At 44.8% G+C, this 17,905-nt stretch overlaps 1 protein-coding gene across 13 annotated transcripts in view; it reads right to left on the bottom strand.

Moving 5' to 3' along the window:
• USP22 (ubiquitin specific peptidase 22) overlaps nucleotides 1–17,905 on the bottom strand; it is a 252,394-nt gene that overhangs the window by 126,328 nt on the left and 108,161 nt on the right. For 11 of the 13 annotated variants that reach the window (XR_005659710.1, XM_029052315.2, XM_029052314.2 and 8 more), the window contains one exon: nucleotides 13,771–13,903. Coding sequence is in view for 10 of the 13 variants with exons in the window: in XM_029052315.2 (XP_028908148.1) it covers nucleotides 13,771–13,903 (133 nt within the window). In the remaining 3 variants the exon portion in view is untranslated. Of the gene's footprint in view, nucleotides 1–2,387; nucleotides 3,071–7,230; nucleotides 7,427–13,770; nucleotides 13,904–17,905 lie in introns of those variants that run through there. The other 2 variants (XM_029052311.2, XM_029052310.2) reach the window with 2 other exon arrangements.

The following is a 17,905-nucleotide window of genomic DNA, read 5'->3' on the forward strand; positions in this document are numbered from 1 at the left end:
GTGGGGCTCACAGTCTTAATCCCCATTTTACAGATGAGGTAATGATAATAATAATGATAGTATCTGTAAAGCGCTTACTATGTACTAAGCGCTGGAGTAAGTACAAGGTTATCAGGCTGTCCCACGTGGTGCTCACCGTCTTAATCCCCATTTTACGGACAAGGTAGCTGAGGCCCAGAGAGGTTAAGTGACTTGCTGATAAATGGGGGAGTTGGGATTAGAACCCATTACCTCCTAAGCCCGTGCTCTTTCCCCTAAGCCAGCCTGCTAACTGATTTATGGAGAGTAGGCAGGAGACCACCTCTAGAGAATGGTATTTACTGAGCACTCACTATGTGCAGAGCTCGTGGGAGAGTCCAGTACAACAGAACGAGCAGATAATCACTGTCCCGAGCCAGCTTACAGTCTAGAGGGAAGGAAACTAGGGTGGACCGGGTGGGGCAGAAGAGCGTCAAAGAGGCAGGGGAGACCCCTGCAGATGCTGACATGGGCCGGCGTTAATTTGAAAGGATACTGCCATCTACTCGTCCCGTGCCATAATCCCCGTTGGCCAATGCTTCCGCTTCTTCTGCTCGCCTCGCCCAGCCGCAAAGCCACGCTCAGCTCCGCCTGTAGCCAGCAAGGAAATCCCTCCAGAGCAAGTACGACATCACATCACTGTCTCACACATCCCTTCCGGGTCTCCCACTCAGTCAGGTATAGCACTGATTGACTGTCTGTGTAGAAAACTATACTGAGCCCTCAAGAGAGGATGACAGTTGGTAGACACCATCCCTCAAGGAGTTTACCATCTGGCAGGGGAGGCAGACAAAAATTAACTAAGAAAAACAAATTAATAAATAATAAACCTATAAGTTGATGTCTAGTATATTATATACATATATAAATGAATAAATAACCAATCGATTAAGAAATGCCTTAGAGTCCAAAGGTGGAGTTCTCAAGTGCTGGGATGTCTGTAGGAATGGGGAGATGAGAAATTAATTAGGGAAGGTCTCCTCAACACCACGTCTCTCCAACTCAAGGTGCAGAAACTTCCGATCAGTGTCATATTTGAGCCTTTACGGCATGCAGAGCGCTGTACTAAGGGCTTGGGAGAGTACACTACAGCGTTGGTACACAAATTCCCTGCACCCAATGAACCTTCCTTCTGGGACCCACATTCGGAGAACATTAATTTAATCAGAAGCCTATTTCTATTGCACTAATGAATCTTGGGAAACCAAGGATATTTATAGATTAAAATTTTTGATCAAATGTGAACATGAGAGATGACAAATAGAAAAGTGGTATGTGGCCCAGTGGAAAGAGTACAGGCCTGGGAAACCGGTGGACCTGGGTTCTAATCCCAACTCTGCCACAGGCCTGCTGCGTGACCTTGGGCCAGTCGCTTAACTTTTCTGTGCCTCAGTTTCCTCATCTGTAGCCTGGGGATTCAACATCTGTTCTCCCTTCCCCTTAAACACGGTGGGACAGGGCCTGTGTGTGACCTGATTATCTTGTATCTACCCCAGCGCTAAGTATGGTTTTTGCCACATAGTAAGTGCTCAACGAATACTGTTATCATCATGTGACTGTTCAATATTTTAAGTGATGCTACTGAGGGAGTCTAGTGAAATGTAACGGATGAGACTCAGTCCTGAGACTTCCAGACTAAAAGCCTGCATGATGGGAATTTACTAAAGGGATAGTGGTTTGTGCAGGATGCCCGGCACGTTGTGAAGCGCACACGAAAGGAGGTTTTAGGGTTTTTTTCCCCATCTACTGAGTCCATTTACAACCACAGCACAGTGCTGATGCTATTCTGCCGCCACATTACCCAGTAAGTGGTTTTCTTGGTAGCCGCCGGGCTTTTCACCATCCACACTGGGCTGCTATTTTTCCGGATTCTCACTCGGCCCGTCCACCTCCCACCACACCGCCGGGCGGTGCTTCAGTTAGAACTCTGCAATACTGATGACACAGCCTGAGTGGGCATCCTTCTACTTACAGAGTCAGAACTTCTCTCCTGATTGTGAGAGCCAGGCTCTTTCCACTGGATCACGCAGAACGGCCTTTAATAGTTCACCTGTCTCTTAGATTATACTGTTCTCTCCCAAGCACATAGTTCAGTGATCTGCATTTAGTACAGCACTCAAAACCACCACTGATCGATTAAATTCACCCCCAAGGTAGAGAGAGGGGGAAAAAAATATCCAAATTGATATAATTTATCTTGGCTCTTAACTTTTCTTTTGCCCGGTCCTTTCTAGAGTATGACTTTGGGCTTCCAAGTGAAAGAATGAGATTGCACAATTAATGACTCTTGGGCCACACTGAACATTGCCTAACTCTCATAACAACTATAAATTGAGCAAGTTAAATGAGATTTCAAGGTCGTGTCTCACTGTTTTATGTTCCTCCTTCCTTCTAAACGTTCTTCTTCAATTCCGCCTTTATGCTGCTATTCCTTTCTTCTGCAATTTATTTTTGCTCTTCAGATTAGATCTTTGTCCTACAGCTTCCACCCTTCGGTCCTCTTTTCTCCCAGCTACAGTTTCCTCTACAATTCAATGATTTTCCTTCTTTGGCTTTTCTCTAGTCGGAACACTTTGGTTTTGTTTTATTTTTCAGCTGTATGCAGCTAGGGCGAGCCCGTAGAGCAAGATGGAATCGGCAGCCCGTTGAATTCACGATGCTGCTGAACTCACGGGAGCGCTGGCTTTTGCTGTGAAGGACCTCTGCTGGCTGGAGAAGACGCAGGCTCTCCAAGGTGAGCCTGAATTGAGTGGACATTTCTCTGAGATTGACAAAGAACAGTCTGAAAAACGTTCCAGGGATTTTTCCATTAAGTGCGGCCATTTCTCATCAGGTTTGAATTCCTCTTCCCTTCGTTAATAACTGAGAAACATGCACCTATTTGGTCAAGAACTCCTTTTAGGACATATCTGAGGGACATGGAAAACATTTCACTCCTCCTTTACTAACACACAGGCTGCCTTTGACTAGGGGAAAAAAAAATCTTCAGTCAAAAAACCGCAAATCATATTTGCCTGGCGCATGGAATTTAGTAAGACTTTTTCCCAGGGCCCTGAAAGATATTAAAGAAAAAAAATAGAAAATGTAAACCCCAACACCCGGATGAAGCTGGGCATTCATTCAATTACTACAATATGAGTCAAGTACATAGGCATGTGGTCAAATCTGGTTTGCTTTAGCAGAAGCTCCAAATAGTCTTTAACAGGAAAGACAGCAAGGCAAACTAATAGGATATTGGATTGATATGGCCTAAGAGAACAACATAAGCCCCGAAATAAAAGTTTTGACACGATTAGGGAAAATTTCCATACAGAATTTTGGCGCTTTGCAAATAATTACGCTTCTGCACATCTACATTAGACAAAGTCAACTATCTTCATTTTCAGAGGAAGGCCTCAAGGATATGGCTCTTCAATTGCAATAGTCATAAAGCAATTAAGTAGCAATACTTGGACCTGCTAAGAATTTTTCACCAGCCCAACCTGAACTGATTTAAATGCACTCGGAACAGATCTCAGAAATAAAGCTATAGTTCGGTGAGGGTGTGGGTTGGAGAGAACCTCTCTATGTCCCTAAATGCATTTTTAAGTAAGTCTTTCTATCTCTTTCAAATTTGCTCAACTTAAAGGAGCCAGAATGAATTAAGTAGGAGATTAAATAAAACCAGCTTGAATACTTTTGGTGGTACAAAAATGTGCTCCCCATAGAAAAAAAAAATTCTGTACTGAGAACAACACTACCGCAAGAACAATTCACTCACTGCATAAACAGGTTAAATATTTTAAGAACATCTTAAATTCGAAAGCTGTGCGTAATTTGAAACAGACTAAAAAGAATTTTTCAAGTGGGCCTGGCTTTTCCTAAAATACTAAGCTAATTCTTCATTACAATATTCCACCTAAATGCATATGTATAACTGCCCGCAGTTGACTAACCGAGGTGCTAGTTTTTTTAAAAGGCTGTAGCGCAGCAGTGTCTGATGCTGGAGAGAGGATCATATTGTATTCCACAGCCTCTGCACCACCATCTCACAAGCACACTTTTTGGGCAGCGAGCTATGAGGATGAGGGTACGAAGGTGGTTCAGTGCAGCCCACTCCCCTACTAGAAAAATCAAGCGTTTATGGACACTAAGAATCCTCCAGCACCAGCCAAAACAAAAATCCTGTAGGCAAAAGAAGCAGCGTCGCCCTGTGGAAAGAGCACGGGTCCAGAAGTCGGAAGGACCTGAGCTCTAATCCCAGCTATGCCACTTGTCTGCTGTATGACCTTGGGCAAGCCACTCAACGTCTCTGGGACTCGGTTGTAAAATGGAGATTTGTAAAACGGGGATTAAGACTGTAAGCCTCATAAACTGTGCGCAAGCTGAGTAACTTGTATCTACTCCAGTGCTTAGTGTACAGTGCCTAATACATAGTAAGCGCTTAATACCCTTTTTTAAAAAAAAAGGGAACTCAGAATGTTGTTCGGTTGCTGAAGAGACCCAAGTGACAAGCTGGCATTTGAGTAGCCCTACTTAGGACAACATAGCTCACTTAAAAGTGAGTGACCTCCGAAAGAGACAATTAAATTGGGTGCTGGCTACCTTATAGCAGACTCAAAGGACACCTGATCAGCCTTAAACTGGATTTGTTAATTTTCTATTGACTTTAGGACAAAGGATAGTGACCAGTGAGATGTGGATCACCTGACTGCTATACTGCAAAGTAAGGGGGAAAAAAACCATTTGGGGAGATGAGAGCTAAATTAAGGAAGGCCTCTAGAAAGGGTTGTGAGTTCAGCAGGGGTCTGAAGATGAGGTAGCTGCAGGCAGAAAGGTGGATGCGAGCAAGAGGCTGGCAGTGGAAACCCCAGCTTAAAGCAAGGTGAAAAGTTGGATTTAGAGGAACGAAGCAAGTGAATTGAGGTGTGGCGAAAGGAAGAGGATAAGTAATGGGGAGAGAGCCAACTGAGTGACTTAGAAGTCAATGGGTAGGAAGTTCTCCTTGATGTGGAGAGGAATGCAACCATTAGAGGTTTTTGAGAAGAGAGAAGATGTGTACATAACGGTCTAGAAAAGATGATGCGGGCAGCAGAGTGGAGTATGGACTGAAGAGGAGAGAAGCTGGAAGCCGGTAAATCTGTGAGGAGCCTGATGCAGCAGACAAACTGGGATATGACAAGCGCTTGGACCAGAGTGGTGGCTGTTTGGATGGAGAGAACAGGATAGACTGGGAAGTAGAGGGCCTAGTGGAAATAGCAGCACGGGCCTGGGAGCCAGAGGACCTGAATTCTAATCCCAGCTCGGCCACTTGCCTGCTGTGTGACCACGGGCGAGTCACAAGTTCTCTGTGCCTCAGGTTCCACAACTGCAAAATGGGAATTCAAAAGTCTTTCTACCTCCTACTTAGACTGCGAGCCCCTTGTGGGACAGGGACTGGGTCTGACCTGATTTACTTGCATCTACCCCAGCAGTCAGAACAGCGTCTAACATACAGTAAGAGCTTATAGATAAAATAAATAATGAAATCATTTTGCGGAGGAAAAGTCAATACTATTTGGTAGCATATTGAACATGAGAGCTGAAAGAGTAGAGGAACAAAATTTTTCACTCTCCCGACAGGTTTTTATGAGTCTAGAGACACATTTTTCCAGTTGATGACAAGCTATAACTACCTTGAAAAGGGTAGAATCTCTGCCTTCCATGACAGAACAAAGACTCTCACCAAGCAAACCCTCGAGGGACAGGCAATGATATCTCCGGGCCTGCAAATTAACATTAAGTTGAACAAATTTTGTATTTTGGTCTTCATTGAGCAGAATATTAGAGAGATTCCTTCATTACGATTATTTTTGGACCAATAGCTCAGAGAAACAGGATCAAACTGTAGTGATCAAAGAGGATACCTTAGACTGAACTGATGGGTATCTGGGAATAAAGACGACCGGATGGAGATGGCCATCCATTTCAACGTCCTCAATGGACTCAAAAGGAACTTGTGTACCTCCGGGCAAGATGCGTAACCTACTTTTAAAAAGGGCTCCCGCAACTGGCGGAAAGATGGGTCACCAACATAAATCCCATCTATAAACAGGCTTGTGGACGTGAGCCTGTGAAAGACATGCTAGTCTCTTTCACATTCTTGCCTGGCAAATTGGTGGCTTATGATCATTTATGACCTACCTTTATGATCCCTTAGACAATCCCAATCTGTCTGTCAAAGGACAGCATCATTTCTGTAAGGGGGGGAAAAAAAACCCATGCCTCGCCAATCTTCGACGGCCATTTAAAGGGAACAACCATATGGAAATAGAGGAGAACTAATGGACATAATATCAGATTTTCAAAATGCCTTTGACAAGATTCCAAACAAAAGGCTTTGAGAATAACTGCATAACCATGAGATTGGAGAAAATTGGGAATGACTTTTGAACTGTCCTTTCAAATCATCCGTCTGATACGCAGCGGCAGCCGGGAAGGCCAACGGGATGCCAATACCAATCAGGAAAGGGCCTGGGTCTAGGCTTGGCCACCATCTCCCACTACAGTATGCCTGCACTCGCAATACTAGACGTGGAACTGTTCACCGTATTTGAGAAAGGACATCTGAGCGTCGGAGGTGGTTCACAGAAAGGTAACGGAGATGATTAGACGAAAGGACCAGCTTCTATACGCGAATGGACTCGTACAGAGTGGTCAGAGTGGTGGAAGTATTTACTGAGCCCTCAGTAAACTGGGAAATACCAAACCAGCAACAACTTGGGGCCAGTCACTTCTCTGTGCTTCAGTTACTTCATCTGTAAAATGGGGATTGAGACTGTGAGCCCCATGTGGAAGATGGACTGTGTTCAGCCTGATTAGATTGTATCTACATATCAGCGCTTAGTACAGTGCCTGCCATATAAGCAGCACTGATGAAAAGTGGTGTGGCCTAGTGGAAAGAGTCCGGGCCTGGGAGTCAGAAGGACCTGGGTTCTAATGCCGGGTCTGCCACCTGTCAGCCGTGTGACCATGGGCAAATCACTTAACTTCTCTGGGCCTCAGTTACCTCATCTGTAAAATCGGGATGAAGACTGTGGGCCCCTTGTAGGGCATGGACTATGTCCAACCGGACTGGCTTATATCTGAAAAGTCAAGGATATAGAAGGAAAAGTTGAGGACAGTAAATGATCTATCATCAGCTATTTATACCGATGTCAACGAAGGCAGCCGTCATACGGTTTCTGAACACACCTGGTTGCCGTTTTTCAACACAGAACAGTAGGCTGGACGGACTATTAGTCCATAGCTTATTTCCTCATGCTTGTAATTATTCCAAGGCTGATTATTCAAGCCCCTTCTTCCTCTTCCTTCTCCCTCACGCTGCATATCTCGAGGACCATTACGCTCTTGAGTCTTACTTTCAAGGGTTGAGCAGAAGAGGAAGGTCCTAAAATACAAATTATTTCATTTCACTACTTGCTAGCTGCTCTGGTCTGGCAGAGAAAGATTATAGCTAACAGCGCAAATAAAATGTTCAAATAATCTAAATCCTTTATTCGCATTGTTTCGATCCTCCATTAGACTCCAACCCAAATTCCTACCGGGAGAGTGCTCATAAGGAGGAAAGACAGAGAAAGGAAAGAAAAAAAGAAAATGAGAGCGTAGGAAGAACACGTGCACTAAGGAAGAGCTATCATGAACAGAGAGAGAGCAAGCTGGGTTGTTTAGCAAGGAAGTTAAAGGTAACTAGAACCATCTATATGCCGCTATCAAAAGAGTAACATGATTTGGAGCTAATTAGCAATTACTGAGCTAATTCTGTGCATTTGTGGTCCACAAGTCCACTTGACAGGACTGCTGCAAGACTAATTTACAACGGGAGCGGTCTTCCTACAAAAGAGCTCAAAAATGACTATTCTTTTTTTAAAAAAACACACAGATATTTAAAGACATTTGTCAAATTGTATTATCAATGTGCCCTCTAGTGGGAAAAAAAACTTAGCCTATCCCTCCACTAGACTGCAAACACGCATCTTTCCTTATTAAGGCACGGTAGAGAGGCATTAGTTATCTGTTCTCCCAACGATCAGTTCCACCTTAAAACACTCCGGGCAGCTTCCCAATTGGGTGATCTTTTTGAAATGACAAACTCTCCTATATGTGCTTATCTCCCATGTATAAGAAAATACTAATTAAATCAAATATAAGAAGGCCCTCTGAGAACACAACACTAAATGTGAGCATTCAGTAAAGCCACCCATGCACATCTTTTCAGTAGGCAATTCAATAGCGTCAATTGACCAGAGGCAGTGTGGCCTAGTGAAAAGAGCATGGGCCCATGGGAGGACCTGGATTCTAATCCTGCCTCTGCCTGCTGTGTGACCTTAGACAAGTCACTTATCTCCTCTGGGCCTCCATTTCCTCTTCTGCAAAATGGGAATTCAATGCCTGTTCTCCTCATATGGTTCAGGGACTGTTGTCCAAGCTGATTACTGTGAAACAATCTCACCCAGTGCTTAATGCAGTGTTTGGCACACAGTCAACACTTAACAAATACGTTATTACTCGTCTAAATCATCACCCCTAAGAATTCAAGGGGAAGGTATAATTAGCCCTGGGTCATTCTAAATAACTATTTTTTAAAATGTATAATTAGGTAACAGAAAACATAATAATTCAGACAGACATTCTCGTGTTTTTAAAGCCCGCAGGTGCTCGAAAAACCTCATTTCCCAGGCTCTGTTAGCAGTTGATATTGAAATCTACAAGAGTTCTTGCAACTGTTAAGACTACAGTTTCCATAGAGACAAACATTGGAGCAGCAAAAGAAGTAGGTGATTAAAAAGTCATAATTTCGATATGAACGGTTACAATTTTTAAAGAATATTCGGATCTCCTATATTTTGAGGGTCACATTCCTGACAAACCCCACATTAAGGAAAACTCACAGCCTGAAACGTGCGCCTCGACAACTATTTCTTCCTGCATCGCCGTGTGAGGAAGGGGTGTGGCCTAGTGGCAGAACAGTGGCTCGGGAGTCAGAGGACCTGGGATCTTAGCCCTTCCCCGCCACTTGTCCGCTGTATGACCTCTGGCAAGTCACCTAACGTCTCTGTGCCTCAGTTACCTCATCTGTAAAAACGCTTGATAAAGTACAGTGCAGCGGAGTTGGTAGACCTGATTCCTGCCCACAAGGAGCTTACGGTCTGAGGGAGAGACAAAATAAATTATGGCTCGGAAAATAGCAGACTATAAGGATACGTATATAAGTGCTGTGGGGCCAGGGTGCGTATCGAAGCGCTTCAGGGGTACAGAGCCAAGTGCTTAGGCATCGCAGAGGGGAGGACGGGGAGGGGAAATGAGGGCTTAGTCAGGAAAAGCCTCCTGGAGATAATTAGAATAATAATTACGGTATTTGTTAAGCTCTTACTATGTGCCAGGCACTCTTCTAAGCAATGGGGCAGATACCAGCGGGTATTTTGAGATGTGACATGATGTGTGCGAAGGGATGTGATTTTAGAAGGGATCTGAAAGGGAAGAGAGTAGTGGCTGTCAGATATGACAGATATTGAAGCAGCGTGGCTCAGTGGAAAGAGCACGGGCTTTGGAGTCAGGGCTCATGAGTTCGAATCCCAGCTCTGCCACTTGTCGGCTGTGTGACTCTGGGCAAGTCACTTAACTTCTCTGTGCCTCAGTTCCCTCATCTGTAAAATGGGGATTAAGACTGTGAGCCCCACGTGGGACAACCTGATTCCCCTATGTCTACCCCAGCGCTTAGAACAGTGCTCAGCACATAGTAAGCGCTTAACAAATACCAACATTATTAGATATGCCCGGGGAGGGCGTTTCAGGCTAGAGGGAGGAGGACTTGGGCTAGGAGCTGGCAGTGGGATAAAAGACATCAAGGTACAGATGGAAGAAAGTGCTGCTTGGACAGCAGGTCTCCCTCCAAGGCAATGTTCCCCCTCAGTTATATAGATGACCGCCTAATGTTTCCACGGCTCGCACCTTCACCATTACCCCACGGCCACATACACGGTTTAAATGGAGCAGTCTTCACAGTGTTTTCAAACTTAAAAAACAATCAAACCCAAAAACAAACTAGACCCACATAATGAAATTTAATGATGTTTAAAAAGGAAATAAAAGCATGGTAAGGTTCTAAGTCAGAAGTCATTTAATTCCACTTAACCGCCGCTCTCTTATTCTACGACTTCTTGCTAGGTAAAACCTTGGGACAGTAGATTCTTCTACTGCCTAATGAAAATCTGCTTCAGAGATTTCCTTCTTGTAGAAGTGCACTAAATTCTAGTTCAGGTGAGTCATCTGAAGTTCTTTCAATGTGTATAGCTCAGACGACTCTCTCGGGTGGCTTCACATCCGCGGAGAACCGTCCTGCTCACAGCCATATTTAGCCTACAAAAGTCCGACGCACCTGGTCCCGGCTTCTTCAGACATTGCTTCTCACCTCCACTCTGCTCCCAGCTAACTGAACAAATGATGAGGACCAAGTCCCACCCGTCTCCCCGGCGAGACCGTACCGTCTTTTAGACCGTAAGCTCAGTGAGCAGGGATCGTGTCTACCAACTGTTATATTGTACTCTCTCCCAAGTGCTTAACACAGTGCTCTGCATAGAGTAAGTGCTCAATCAATACGATGAGTGACTGACTGTAAGATTCGTAAGCACACAGAGCAGAAGTCATGTCTTCCTACTCTCGTGTACAGGCCCAAGTGCTTAGTAGAGTGGTCTGCACACACAGTAAAATGCGATAAATATCACTGATTGGAGGCACCTATTATCAGGGCTGGCATCAGACATTTGGCTGCCCCGTGGAAGGGACAAAAAACAGTCGCCTACTCCCTAGGATGCAGATCTTGGGTGTCTCTTCTACCTGGCGAGCGGCATACAGCAATGACCGTCTAGGCACGTCAGTCCCAGGGAACTCCTCGGCCTTCGTTCCGGCGCCGTTACGTTCCCCACCTGGGTCCCAATTAAAGCGGGCGCCACTTCCGAGTCACAGGACTCAACTGCAGGAGCCCAGGCCCAGGGCGACCAGGCGCTTTCAGATTTCCAGTCACCATCGCCGCCCCGCAGACGCCGTGCCCCGAGGCGGCTGACTCGCTCGTTTACTGCAGGATACTGGCACACCAACAATTTGGATACTGGCATTCCAACAATTTCCAAATTGGAAATTCGGAGCCATTTTCCGTGTAGTTTTTTTTCCACCCCGAATCCCTAAAACTCAATCTTCTTGACCTCCAGAGCCATATAAATATTGTCTTTTCTTCACCCCAGCTGCGCAAACGGGTTGATTTAAGTATCGTATTTGAAAGCGTCCTCATCCAGGATACCTTATTTAACTTGAGAGTCTGCCCTCAGGCCTTAAGGTACCAGGTAGTTGGAGAGTTTCTGACCTCATATGGACATGAAAATGAATTACACACGCACAACATTTTTAATCTCCTGGGTTCATATTAGAGAACTATCATTTTATCAAAGTTATTTGCATAAAAGACAAAGGGGTTCTTGCAGACAGGGTTCTTGAGGTCGCCGTGCCCCGAGGCACACTGGCGGGAACTCCAATGGGACCAACTGTTTGAGTCCTTGAGGCAGAACTAGAGGGCAATCAAGAAGGAAGCCATGGTTCCAGGCCAAACAGGGAGACGGAAAGAGGGCCACAGAGTAGAGTTAACAAATGTTCGTGGCTAACTCTACTCCCTCCTCTTAACTGTACAGCTGCATTCAGAGTCGAGAACTCTTTCTTTATAATGTCCCATAGTGAACAGAAACCCATATACAATTTCCAGGGCAGAAATATTCTTTGAATGTGTGTTTGAAGTATGGCCTAGTGGATAGAGCAGGGGCCTGGGAGTCAGAAGGTCATGGGTTCTAATTCCGCCTCCGCTACGTGTCTGCTTTGTGAACCTGGTCAAGTCACTTCACTTCTCTAGGGCTCAGTTACCTCATCTGTAAAATGGGGATTGAGACCCTCAGCCCCATTGGGGACAGGAACTTTGTCCACCCCAGCGCTTTCTAGAATGCCTGACACACAGAAAGTGCTGAACAAATACCATAATTATTATTATTTGAAGCTATCAATTCGTTGAGGCCAGAAACTAAGAATATGATGAGAATAATTTTGCATCTCTCCCCTACAACCCCTTGTGGTCACAAAATGCCCCCGATATGGACTGCTGTCCTAATCAAGGTCATAAACCCCATTTGTCACCGTTAATAACTAGCAAAATACTGACTTTAAAAGGTAAAATGATCCAATCAACAGCAGTAATAATATTTGTTAAGCACTTATGTACCAAGCACTCTATTTAGTGCCGGGGTAGATGCAAGATAATTAGGTCCCACAAGGGGGTCATGATCTAAGTAAAAAAGAGAACAGGTACTGAATCCCCATTTTGCAGATGAGATAACTGAAGCACAGAAAAGTCACTTGCGCATGGTCACACGGCAAGTAAGCGTCAGGGCCGGGATAGGGGAAGCCAGGTCCTCCAACTCCCAAGCCTGGGCTCTTTCCAGAAGGTCAGGCTGGAATCATTACTTGGGAGTCTTGACACCCACGCCTTTTAGGTAAGGTAAATCTATCAATCATCTCTTCTATGTTGATCTGTCTTCAACTGGCCCTTTCCAGGAAGTCATTCTTCTTTACGTCTGTCATTTGTTTCCCCAGTTTCAAAATTCCTGCAAGTCACTGACTGCTTCACACCTGGACTAGAGGTAAAAATCACTAACGACATCAATTTTTCCAGCATCTCCTCCGCCGGACTGAAAATAAAACCACACTGGTTTTAAATATTTTATTTTTTAAAATCCCCACTTATTCCAATCTTTCCCTACACACTTGATCTCTTCCCTTAACTTTCCTACCTCTGGCCTCTCCTTAACCTCCGCAAGTTGGACATGAGCATATTCCAGTGATAGGGGGAACATAACTTTCTCTCTGCTCTTTCCAATTATCTTTACACTGCTCCCACTCTCCACCCTAATATTCAACATTAGCATGTTTAGAAACATTCTTTGTAAAAGCTGTTTGACTAGGGCATCGCCTTGAATGATCGGAGCAAAGGCGATACGGAAATGAACAAATAACTTGAAGCGTTCCCTACATACGGACTAGCGATGCTTATGACTCATCCCTCTACTTGCTAAAAGCTCCAGTAAAACGTGGGTGGGAGGAGATTGTTGAAGTTACAGTCTAAAATGGTGTTTAGAATCCCCCTTTTCCCCCCAGAGTCCAATGAAAACAGCTAGCCCAATATTCCTCTCCGGTTGCCAAAGAGACAGTATTACCCAGAGGCTTGCTTGACCCCTCGGCATCTAAGCAGCCCTAGCTGGAGATAAAAAAGTGACTCTGATGGCCAAGGGGCTAAAGAAAGGGGCTGAATATATTTTTCTGGGTACAGCCTGGAAGTAATTGCCACTATCGATAGCTGTGATCCGCAAATCTCAAGTTTAGAGGTATCTGAAGATACAAATAATACACTGACAGACACAGATATTTTAAGTTGGGCAAGGTGTCCACAGAGGCTTAAACATGCCAAAGGCAAAAATCATCTCTGGGGCTGAACGTGGGACACTTGTCTTGTCATGAGCTACGGTGACTAAGGCATGAGTATAAATGAAAAAAGCTAAAAATTCAAAGTGAGGTCCCCCACACCCGCCCCCAGATATTTCTTGCGGCTCGAAAGGAGAAAGACACTGGGAGGGGAAAAAAAAAAAAATGATGGCTTTTACATTCGACAGCCTGGTGAGAGGTTTCAAGAGGATAACTTACCTAAGTTGTGTCGTTTTGTCTTTGCGTGCTCGTGAATATGTTTCTTTGTAAAACAGCCAAAGAAGACACAGTAGAGGCAAGAGTGGAGTCTGTTCAGGTGGGCACCACACATATGACAGATGCACGACTTTGCCTGGAACAGAGAAAAACAATTTCAGCTTCACCAGCCACCTTAAACCTGAGTCGTACGTACAGAGTAGGACTTGAACCACAGCGGCAGGTGATAAATACCCTGGGTCTAGAAAGCAAGATCAGACACAGTCCCTGTCCCACGTGGGGCTCACGGTTTAAGCAAGAGAGTCTGTGTAGGACCTGATTAACTCGTACCTATCCCGGCGTGTAGAACCCTGCCTCACATATAGTAAGCGCTCAACGGATACCATTAGAAACCTTTGCTCATTTGTTTGGGTGGAATCCTATATTAGCCTCCAAAAGGAATGCTTCGATACTGCATCAGCAAAAGTCTCAAATCAAAAGTCTTCCGACTACTCAAAGATATTTAATAGAAATATATGTAGCTTAGTCACATTCTGAAAATTCTGTTCCTGGCCTTTGTACTACTTGAAATTATGATCACCAACTCAGTGTTTACTTTTGGAGGAGCTCTAGAAAATACCCTAATTTACCCTTTTCTACAATCCTGTTTCTTTCCCTCACCCATGGACTGTTTTCACCGAAGAGACCGATGTAATATACTTAGCCTTCTTTTTGAAAGAAATCATATTTGGTACAGTTCTCAGGCATAGGAATACTGCTTCGCTGAACCTTTTCTTGCTTTTCTGATATGCAAGATATGTTACCTGGGAACAGAATTACTCTCAGTGGCTTTGAGTGGGGCGAGAGAGAGGGAAAAATGCTAGCGGGGGGAAGGAGATGTGCAGAGAGGGAAGGTGGTGGGAATTAGGTAAAACAAATACAGTTTTGAAAGGAGGCCAGAGTTAAGAAGGATATCATCATTCATTCAATCATATTTATTGAGCACTTACAGCTTACAAAGCACTGTTCTAAGTGCTTGGGAGAGTACAATACAATAAACACATATATTCCCTGTCCACAGCAGCTTACAGTCTGGGGTCGGGGGGAAGGGGAAGGGGAGACAGACAACAATACAAATAACTAAATTACAGAAATGTATATACGTGCTGTGGGGCTGAGTCACTATTACTAAATTCATTCTGTTCCCGCAGGTTCCGGATCCTGAAGTTTGAGGACCGAGCTTCATCTGTCATTCAATGGAAGACTTGATCAGTTTTTCTTTTTTTAAACAGCACTTGTTAAGCGCTTACTGTGTGCCAGGCACTGTACAAACTGCTGGGGTAATTACAAGCTGATCAGGATGGACACAGTCCATGTGCCACAAGGGGCTCACAGTTTTAATCCCCATTTTACAGATGGGCTAACAAACCCAGAGAAATGAAGCAACTTGCCCAAGATCATACAGCAGGCAAGTGGCAAAACTGGGATTCAAACCCAGGACCTCTGACTCCAGGCCTGAGCTTTCACCACTAAGCGAGGCTGCATCTCAATTTAATCATCTGAAAATCTATTATGTTAAAAAACAAGACAGGTGCTTCATTTCGATGGATTCCCATCCTCCACCCTTCCTAGCCACGATGGCTCCATTATTTAAAATCCCTCCTCAAGTTCTGACAGACTTCTTGACCGGAGGCGGGTGGTTTCCATGTAAGCTCCTTGTAGGCAGGGAACGCGTCTACCAACTCTGTTATACTGTACTCTCCCGAGCGCTTAGTACAGTGTTCCGCACGTGGTAAGCACTCAAAAACATTCCATTGGCTGACTGATTTTCTTAAAGATAGAGATGCCCCAATCTACATGGAAACCTACTGCAGTGTTTCATCTCCCTTTAAGTCAGGAACCTCTTCCATACTGATTTCCTCTAATCCTTATCTTATGCTGTCCAGTCGTCTCTCACCCATAGCGACTGGATGCACACATCTATCCCAGAATGCCCCACCTCGCTCTGCAATCGTTCGGGTAGTTTGTTCATAGATTTTTTTTTCTTGATAAAAATATGGAAGTGGTTTACCATTTCCTTCTTCCGCGCAGTAAACGTGAGTCTCTGCCTTCAACTCTCTCCCATGCTGCTGCTGCCCAGCACAGGTGAGTTTTGACTTATAGATTGGCTTCCACTGGCTAGGCACTGGCCAAGCTAGGATTGGAATGGATAGGACTCTGCTTGACTCTTCCTTCCGTGGCCAAGACTGGTAGAGGACTGGAAACTCTGTGGGTGCGATCCTGAGAGGGGCCTCTAATCCTGGCTAACACTAAATGTTTTAAGGAACATAATTCAATAATTATCAACCATATTTTTACAATGGAATATCTGCAACCCTTAAGAACCCAGCGCATTGCTTGTGTCTAGGTAATTATGCAGGTGAATGGTATCTGTCAAGCACTCACAGTGTGCCAGACACTGTAGTAAGCACTGGGGTGGATACGAGCAAATCAGGGACTCACAGTCTCAATCACCATTTTACAGATGAGGTAACTGAGGCCCAGAGAAGTGAAGTGACTTGCCTAAGGTCACACTGCAGACAAATGGCAGAGTTGGAATTAGACCCCATGACCTTTTGACTCCCAGGCCTGTGCTCTATCCACCATGCCATGCTACAACAGATAGGTGGTTGTCAAAACTCCTGGAAAAACAACTAATTCAGATAGCAGAAAATCTGGATAACCCCCAAAACTGGATTTTATTCCCTTGGACTGACAGGAAACAACTGTGGACAGGTAACACATTTATGTTTGTGTATGGGGAGGTGGTGGACATTAATAAAAGTAATCAGTTACCTCAGCAAAAGGAATAATGATGATGACAACAATATTAGCGATAATAACAGCATGTGTATTAAGCACATACAAACAGATCAGGCACAGTCCCTGTCCCCCGAGGGTTTCACAATCTAAGTGGGGGTGGGGAGAGAACCGGAATTTAACCCCCACTTTCCAGATGAGGAAACTGAGGTCCAGAGAAGTCAATTGATTTGCCCAAGACTCCCCCGACCCCCAGACTATAAGCTCATTGTGGGCAGGGATTGTCTCTCTACTGCTGCATTGTACTTTCCAAGCACTTAGTACAGTGCTCTGCACACAGTAAGCGCTCGATAAATACGACTGAGTGAATAAATGATTAACCGAGCCAGGGTTAGAACCCAGGTCTCTTGACTCCCAATCCTGTGCTCATCCCCGCCAGGCCAAGCTGCTTCCCATGCTTCACAACACAACAAATATGAAATAGCATCAAACACTAAGATGAGCTGCATTTGGTGAAAGTGAAACAGTGATCCTCTAATAATCAAGTGGAAGATGGTCAGGAATCATACACTAACTTGGATTTAAGATTTTTCCTCCAAAGCCTTCAAAGTACTTTTCACCACAGAGTGTCAAATTTGGCCTGGGCCTCCTTTTTTCCCAGGGAGTCAAATAGGGGCCCTCTTGCATCCCTCCCAACATATCTGTGTGAAACAAAGTGCAGGTAATTTAATCCTCATTTTGCAGGCACGACAAACTAACTCTCTGGGCTCTGGTGTTCCGTCAGTGTGCCGGATCTATTCTGGGAGTCACCCCACCGCTAATCGGTCCCTCCTTCTGCAAAACCAAACATTATGCCTGACGTTCAAAGGAATCGCAGAGTCGGCGAGCAATCAGCTGTCTGTTATTTTTAGTAAATAGTAGTATGGACCGGGCTGATCAAATCACATTAATGAAGAGTTAATGCACTGGAACATTTGTGTGCCCCTGATTTTTTAGAAGGTATTTCACCACTAGCTAATCTGAAGCAGAAGGCATGGGGCACAGGTTAACAGCAAAAGAGTGGAATCCTAAAAGCAAAATAACGTGGAATCCTACGCAAACTCAAAATCTAGAACCTGGACTAGTCCCAGGCAACCGAGGCTGGACCAAGTCAGAGCCACGGCCCGGGGATGTGGAACCTATACCTCGCTTGGGGAGAGGGAGCGAGGAAAGCGGTAATAATAATAATGACGATGATGATGATGGTGCCAAGGCCTGTTCTAAGCACTGGGGTAGGTTCAAGGTAATCAATCAGGTTATCCCACATGGGCTCACAGTCTTAATCCCCATTTTCCAGATGTGGTAACTGAGGCCCAGAGAA

This window comes from Ornithorhynchus anatinus, chromosome 2, assembly GCF_004115215.2.
Source record: "Ornithorhynchus anatinus isolate Pmale09 chromosome 2, mOrnAna1.pri.v4, whole genome shotgun sequence".
NCBI classification, from domain to species: domain Eukaryota; kingdom Metazoa; phylum Chordata; class Mammalia; order Monotremata; family Ornithorhynchidae; genus Ornithorhynchus; species Ornithorhynchus anatinus.